Genomic DNA, 7,531 nt, shown 5'->3' on the forward strand with positions numbered 1-7,531 from the left:
GTAGGTGCTCAGGACATGCCGCGTGAATAAGTGGCTCCGAGGGGCCTGGCTCTGAGCTGCTCCAGGAGGGCCCACGGGGCTGGACAGCCTCTTCCCCTCCCCACCCCGTGCTCAGGGCTCCACACCCCACAGCCGGCTGGAGGAGGGGGCAGGCAAGCTGAACCTGCGCTTGCAGGGGGCCAGAGGGGCCGTCCACTCGCCGTCCCCTTGCTGTCCCCACCCCCTCAACCCCCCTGTCAGGGGCATCATGGGCAACGGCGAGGAGTGCCAGGGGTGAGCAGAGGGGCACCTGCCGCTGCCTGCGTGGGCAGGGTGGGGGGCAGTGCGCAGATGCTGGGCTGCGGAAGGGCGGGTGGTGGGGGCCCTGGGGCCTCCCCGACCTCGCAAAATAGTGGCGTCCACTAGGGAGAGCGTTGGGAGGAACGCTGCCACCCCACGGCCTGGGTGGGAAGCCGGAATCCTAGGGCCAGCGCCAGGCGGGGAGGGCGGAAGGCAGGGTGGGGCCGGCCTCTGGTGACAGCAGTGCCCGGGAATGCTCCTGGCGGGGCTGGACGGGGGCTCTCCGCCCCCCACGCCGGCCTCCGGCGCTCACTGCTCCCAGGGCGGTGGGGCCCTGCTCTGGGGGGCCGGGACCTGGAGGGGGACCCCGGGATTGCAGCCCAGGCGAGCAGGGTGCCTCAGCAGGGTGACCTTGACGGAGGGCTGGGGGAGAGGACCGGGGAGCGCGTACTGACTGGGAAAGGGGACCCCGCGGGGACGATCTGGGCGTCGGTGGAAAGCGGGCAGCCCCGGGACTCCGGGCACCGCAGGGCCACCTCGCTTCTGGCACATTCCCGGGCCCTGAGCGCGGCGCCCGGAATAGCAGCCCCGGGGTGGGGGTAGGGGCGGCCCGTTCCCGCACGGCTCCCGCCCTGGGCTTTCCAAGGTCACCGAGCGCGGACGCCGGGACAGCGCGACAGCGGGACAGCAGGCCGCGGCTGCGAGCCCCGGGCGGCCGGGCCAGTCCCCTGCCGCAGATCCGCGCCGAGGCGAGCGACGGCCGCGCGAGGGCGCACGGGGCTGCGGCCCCTGCGGACCCCGGCCTGGGCGCGCCCCGGGAGGCCGGGTGGGAGGGGCTGCCCCGGCTCCCCCCGCCCCTCCCCGCGGGCCCCGCCGCTTCCGCTCGTCCTGGGGCCGCCCGGGGAGTCAGGACGTGCCGCCCGGGCTCTACGTAGCCGGTAAGTCCCTCTTCCTATCCTCCCACTCTCCGGGCCGGCTAGGGGCTGGCCAGGCAGCAATCCCCAGGGTGGGGGAGAGCCCTGCCCCGCTTTCTCCTGGGGAAACTGAGGCCTCAGAGGCGTGGCTTGCCCTGGAGTCACACCTGCGGTCCGGAGTGCGGCCGGAAGGAGGTGGCTCCTCCGGGAAGGGTCTCTGCGGGGTAGACCACGGGTGCTGCTCGCCCCCCACCCCTCACCTGGCCCCACCCCTCGAGCTGGTGGTGCTGTGGCCCCAGAGGGGAAGTCAGAGGGCCCAGCCCCGCCGCACCTCAGCTCTCCCACAACCTTCCTCCAGGCCGGCCAGGGCTCTGGGTTCAGAGAGGGGCGGGGACGCAGCGGGCCACACAGCCCTGGGCAGAGAAGGGGACCTGCCCACTGGTCCCCCAGGTCTTCAGCTCCTGGAGCCTCCACGGGCCCCAGCCCCTGATGCGCCGGGTCCGAGTGTCAGAGCGGGGCCACTGAGGCTCAAGAGCGTGCAGAGGCTCGGCTGGCACAGGACCAGGGCCCGGAGAATGCCAGCTTGTCCTCCGCGGCCTTCGGGGACTGCTGACCCCCGGCACCCGGCCCTGGCCTGAGGAAGGACTCACAGGTGGCCCCCTGCTCCCCCCCTTCCTCCAGCAATGCCATGGTCACGAGGAGGAGGGTGTGGATGGAGAGTGACTTCGTCGTTCCCCTGACAGATGAGGAAACTGAGGCCCCAGGAGGCAGAGCCTCTCCCCCCGACCCCATCCACTCACCCCCGATGCCTCCTTCTTTCCTGCATCCTCATCAGCGGCCCCTTCCCTCCGCAGGCCGCCCTGGTGGGGCCCACGCCCTCTGCACATGAGGTCACGCGTTGACAGCTGGACTGGGGCCAGGTCACCCCCTCTCCTGATCCCACAATCCCGGGGCTCCCTGCTGCGGGGGGCCTGGGGGCTGAGGTGGTCCCGCAGGTCCAGGTGCAGCCTGGGGGGCTTCAGCCAGGGGCTCGGCCCCTGACCCCGCCCCCACCTGCTGCACCTTCTGGAAAGTCCCTCCTAGAGCCCTGGACTGGGTCCAGCTGGTCCCCATTGCACAGATGAGGAAACTGAGGCCGGGGTAAGTGGAGTGGCTGGCCCTCGGCCACACAGGAAGGTAGAAACAAGGAGGACGACGGTGGGGTGAGCGGTGACGGGGCCCCGACCCTGCAGACAGCACGCACTATCCTGGGACGACTCCCTCCACAACCACACACGGATTTAGCACCTACTGTGTACATCGGAAGACAACACAGTCGATACAATACCAGCAGATACTCCTGAGCTCTCCCCCCACTAGCGGGCCCTGTGCCACCTGTTCTTCTCACCTGATGCGACAGAGCCCCGAGACTTCCCTGTAACGGGGGCTCTGTTATTACCCCACTCTTTAGAGACAAGAACAGAGGCCCAGAGACGTTAGATTACTGCCCCAAACCACACAGCCAGTTGGGACAGAGCTGGGGTGCAGATCCTGGCCCGCTGGCGCCCCCACTGCAGCGCCCCCTCCAGAACCTCCTTCTGCTCTGGACTCTCCTGAACTGCGGTCTAGGGGGCAGTGCTCAGGTAAGGGGGACCTGGGCCCAGGGAGCGCGCGGACTTAGGGACCCGGCCCGCAGTCTGGGGACCACCAGGCTCCTCGCCAGGCTGCTGGTGCCTCTGTCTCCCCAAGTAGGGTCCCGGTGAGTGGACCCCCTGGGGTTCCTGGAGTCGCTGTTCCAGCTCTTGTGGGCGGGGCCTCTCTGTGCGTAGCCGGCACTGCATCTGGTGAGCAGAAAGCCAGGGTTTGGCTGGGGGGCTGGGGGTGTCTGCCCCTCCTCTCCTGCCTGCCCGCCCCACTCCAGGCCGCACCCTCAGCCTGCCCACACATGCTGCGCCTTTTAATCCCACTGATCCAAATGGAATGTGGGTGGGGTTGACCAGCCCAAAGTGGGGGGCGGAGGGCAGGCCAGCTCTGGGGAGAGGGTTACTGGGGGTCCTGACCACACTTGGGCCTCTGTGCTCCCTGTAGGTTTCCTGGGGAGGAGTCCTGCTGGGGAGACACCCACGAGTACCGCCTCTGCCGTCTGCCGGTAAGTTCTGTCCACCTACCGGCCCCTTGGCTGTGCCTGGAAGACCTTCTGTTTCCCTGCTCGTGCCCCCAGATACACTTGTGCCACCCCACTAGGTTCTCTGGGCTCCCCTGGGGCTCTTCCAGCCTCAGACCTACCTACCTTTGTCCTCAGGACTGTCCCCTAGGAGCCATTCCCTTCCGAGACCTCCAATGTGCCCTCTACAATGGCCACCCTGTCCTGGGCACCCAGAGGACTTACCAGTGGGTGCCCTTCTACGGTGGTGAGTAGCCTTCCCAAGTCTTCCTGATGGTCCAGAAGAGGCAGGGAGAGCTGGCAGGGAGAAGGGGCTGTTAAGAAAGCGGGAGGATGGCAGGACTGCAAGGAAGGGAGAATATTAGCGCTGGGGCTTTGAAGGATCTATAGGAGCTGGGGTGAAAGGGGAAAGCACAGGGTTGAACACCAGGCTGAGGATCTAGGTGGAGCTGTATCCAGAGGCCAATAGTTCCCAAACTTATCCCGGTAGCAGGAAGTGTTGCCGCATTTAGCTGAAAACAGCAAGTTACATAACTGTGTGCCCGGGGCAGCACGCCTCCAGAATTAACGGAAACAGAAAGCTTTAGACACCATAGTGGAAGCAGATACAGAGATGGAGAACGTTCCATCTGTCAACCTCATTGTGGGGGTTATTTTTCGGTTGTGGTTTTTTTCCCCTAAGAATTAGAGGGAAGTTGTGGTGATCCCACCCCCGCAGAGGCCTGCCAAGGCAGGTTTGGGCTCTGCTCCAGGCAGGGTCTGCTGGCCAGGCTGGGGGGGCGGGGGGAGCCCGGAGGAGCAGGGGACAGGGCTCTGTGGCCCGCGCGTGAGATCGGACGGCTCATGGTGGTGCCCCACTGCCGGGCAGAGGGGGAAACTGAGTCCTGCGGACGGCCAGTGACACACCCAGGCTTTTTACTGGGCACGTGCTGGGTGCAGGGCCCACGTGCTGAGCGACTTGTGCCCACTGCTGGCCCCCAGACCTGGAACAGTGTTGGGGAAGTAGCAGGTGCTCTGTGAGCGACTGCGGAACTAAAGAAGGAATGACGAATGGGCAAGGGTGTTAGCCCTAGGTAAGGTGCAGGGAGTCCTTACCTGAGTGAGTGCCTGCGAGCACGCCCAGGAGCCTCGCCTGGGACAGTCCCCGCGCCGGAGGCAGGACAACTAGGTGCAAGACCTGGCTGGGCCTCAGCCTCGGCATGCGGCTTTGGCTGCATCTCACCTGACTGAGGGAGAGGAGGCGGGACTCGAACACAGGGCCTCCGCGACCTCCGCGGGCCCCACGCTTCCTCCCGCCCGCAGCGCCCAACCAGTGCGACCTCAACTGCCTGGCCGAGGGGCACGCCTTCTACCACAGCTTCGGCCGCGTCCTGGACGGCACCCCCTGCAGCCCGGGCGCCCAGGGGCTCTGCGTGGCCGGCCGCTGCCTCGTAAGGCCTCCCCGGGGCCCCCGCCGCGTCCCCCCAACACCCAGGCCCCGGCCGCGCATCGCGACCTCAGACCCCAGCCCTCGCGGCGCCAGCCCCGCCCCTTCCACAAGCCCCGCCCCTCCAGCCCAGGCCCCGCCCCTCCAGCCCCAGGCCCCGCCCATCACGCGGCTCCCCCGCGGCCTCCTCCCCCAGAGCCCGCCCCTTTCCTCGTGGGCCCCGCCCCCAGGGCCGCCCCCGGCAGGGGGGCCGTCGGGGACGCCGCGCTCGCCCTCCTCGCCCCTGCAGAGCGCCGGCTGTGACGGTTTGCTGGGCTCGGACGCCCACGAAGACCACTGCGGCCGCTGCGGCGGCGCCAACGAGTCCTGTCTGTTGGTGCAGCGCGTGTTCCGAGACTCGGGTGAGCGCCCCCGCGCCCTCCCCGCCAGCGGGAGCGGGCCCTTTAACGAGCTTCGGGCCCGGAAGCGAGGTGCCGAGCGATTGGCCAGCCTGTGGCCCAGCCCCCTCCACTCTGCATTCTGATTGGTTGCTGCCCGATGGTCCCGCCCTCCCCGGAGCAGAGGGGTTCTAACTCCCCGCTGCGCTCAGCGCGAAGAACCCGAACTCCCGGAGCTGAGCGACCTGCGGGGCCCCAGGACCCTGGCTAAGCTCCTTAACCGCAGCATCTCATTTCATCCTCAAGTTGTCCCTCAAATACCCTCCCGCCTGCGCCCCAACGCCCCTCTTTCCTCCCGGCCAGGTGCCTTCGCTGGGTACTGGAACGTGACCCTGATCCCCGAGGGCGCCAGACACATCCGCGTCACCCACCGGAGCCGCAACCACCTGGGTATCGCGGGGTCCGAGGGGGGCGCCCTGCTGGCCGCCTGGGGGCCCCTGGGAGCCGGGGTCGGGAGGCGGGCCGGCCGCCCCGGGAGCCCCGGGAGCCCGCGCTGACCTGTCCCCTGCAGCGCTGCTAGGGGGCGACGGGCGCTACGTGCTCAACGGGAACTGGGCGGTCAGCCCACCCGGGACCTACGAGGCGGCGGGCACCCGTGTGGTCTACACCCGCGCTGCAGGGCCAGAGGAGAAGCTGCACGCGGCCGGGCCCACCTCCGAAGACCTGCTCCTGCAGGTGCGGGCCCACCTCTGAGGGCGCCGGGGTGGCAGGTGTAGGGGATGGCTGGGGTTCAGGAGGGGGGCGGAGGCTGCGGCCAGAGGACGCTGGGCCATCGGTGCGGTGCGGCTCCCTAGGTGTGACATCCCTCCAGGTCCTCCTGCAGGAGCCCAACCCCGGCATCGAGTTCGAGTTCTGGCTCCCTCGGGAGCGCTACGGCCCCTTCCAGGCGCAGGCGCAGGCGCAGGCGCAGGCCCTGGGTTGGTCCCTGCGGCAGCAGCAGCCGCGGCAGGTGGAAGCGCAGCCCCCTGAACTGCCCGCAGCCCCAGCTACCACTGTCCCACGGATCCCGACCCCCACCCCAGGTGAGGCGGGCCCGGCAGGGGGTGGGGAGCAAGCAGGCAGGGGCGGCCCTTGCCCCTTACCATTCGGCCCCCACAGACGCCTGCGAACCCTGCCCGGACACTCGAGGTCGTGCCCACCGGCTGCTCCATTATTGCGGCAGTGACTTTGGTGAGAGACTCCTTACCTGGCTCTGACCTCTGAATGTGACCCCTGTCCTGCTGACCTCTGACCACGATCTAACTTTACCTTTGACTCCTTGACCTGACTCCAACTGGACCCCTCCTGACCCTAATTGGACTCCCTGATCTGACCCTTTGCCCTAACCTGACCTTTGACCCCCTCATTGGTCCCTGACCTCACCTGACCCCAGTCCTCCCCACTCCCACCCCTCCAGTTCCCAGGGACCTCCAGGGCCCCATCTGACCCAGCTCCTTTCTCTGGTAATGGGGTGTGTGGGGATGGGTGCCCAGGGTGGAGCGTCCAGCCAGCCTCCCCACGGTCCTGCCCACAGTGTTCAGAGCCCGAGTGCTGAGCCGCCTCCACCAGGCCCAGGAGACGCGCTATGAGGTTCGGGTGCAGCTCATCTATAAGAACCGCTCGCCACTGCGGGCCCTCGAGTACGTGTGGGCCCCGGGTCGCTGCCCCTGCCCACGGCTGGACCTCCACCGCGAGTACCTGCTGGCCGCCCAGCGCCTCATCAGCCCTGATGGCACTCAGGACCGGCTACTGCTGCCCCACGCTGGCTATGCCCGGATCTGGAGCCCCGCCGAGGACAGCCGTGTGCGCCTGGCCTCCCGGCGCTGCCCTGTCTGAGCCCTGGGACCGGGGCCTGCCGTGTGCAGCGAGAAAGACAGGCCCGACCAGGCTCAGACTCAGCGTATCTCCCCTCTTGGCCTGGCTTAGAAACCTCTCCCACCCACAGCTCTGTGACACCCCGTCACACGTGCACAGATGTCCCTGCACGATCCACTGCCGGGAGCAGGAGGCTCTGGTGAGGACAACTAGACTCTTATTTCCTCTCTCACTCTGGCTGCTGGGAAACTCAGAGATATTTTACACTTGGAAACTTTGTGTCTGCTTTTATTCCCTTTGCCTCACACTGGCTTTTTTAGAGACACTGTCACAAACAGGCAGGGCCGACAGAAGCGACCCTAACAAGACATCTTGTAAGGTGTCTGTTTCCCCTATTGCCCTGGCTACCAGAGATGATCTTGAGAGCGTCAGCAATGCTGACTAGGCCTCCTTTCTTTTTATTTCTTTTCTTTTTTTCCCATCTTCTCTTCTCTCTGCTTTTAATTTCTAAGTAATCCCCACACCCAGCATGGGGTCC

At 67.2% G+C, this 7,531-nt stretch overlaps 1 protein-coding gene and 1 long non-coding RNA gene across 5 annotated transcripts; one reads left to right on the plus strand and one right to left on the minus strand.

Moving 5' to 3' along the window:
* Positions 1–1,058: 1,058 nt before the first annotated feature.
* Positions 1,059–7,267, plus strand: ADAMTSL5 (ADAMTS like 5). Of its 3 annotated transcripts, XM_072788052.1 has the most exons (14): positions 1,131–1,217; positions 1,644–1,845; positions 2,048–2,333; positions 2,644–2,815; positions 2,925–3,016; positions 3,261–3,321; positions 3,475–3,583; positions 4,639–4,766; positions 5,052–5,163; positions 5,503–5,589; positions 5,711–5,874; positions 6,011–6,221; positions 6,298–6,369; positions 6,713–7,267. In XM_072788052.1, the coding sequence occupies exons 3-14, from the start codon at positions 2,314–2,316 to the stop codon at positions 7,012–7,014; spliced, it is 1,530 nt and encodes a 509-aa protein (XP_072644153.1). In that variant the 5' UTR covers positions 1,131–1,217; positions 1,644–1,845; positions 2,048–2,313; the 3' UTR covers positions 7,015–7,267. The 3 variants fall into 3 exon arrangements, with proteins under 3 accessions (XP_072644152.1, XP_072644155.1, XP_072644153.1); XM_072788051.1 differs by lacking the exon at positions 1,644–1,845 and having other exon boundaries at positions 1,059–1,217; XM_072788054.1 differs by lacking the exon at positions 1,644–1,845 and having other exon boundaries at positions 1,059–1,217; positions 6,023–6,221.
* Positions 2,473–4,818, minus strand: LOC140611185 (uncharacterized). 2 transcript variants are annotated; one of them, XR_012012511.1, is made up of 3 exons: positions 4,432–4,818; positions 3,562–3,633; positions 2,473–3,013 (listed from the first exon to the last, which is right to left on the minus strand). It is a non-coding gene; the product is annotated as an uncharacterized lncRNA (long non-coding RNA). The 2 variants fall into 2 exon arrangements; XR_012012510.1 differs by lacking the exon at positions 4,432–4,818 and having other exon boundaries at positions 3,562–4,168.
* Positions 7,268–7,531: the final 264 nt, after the last annotated feature.

This window comes from Canis lupus, chromosome 19, assembly GCF_048164855.1.
Source record: "Canis lupus baileyi chromosome 19, mCanLup2.hap1, whole genome shotgun sequence".
NCBI lineage: Eukaryota > Metazoa > Chordata > Mammalia > Carnivora > Canidae > Canis > Canis lupus.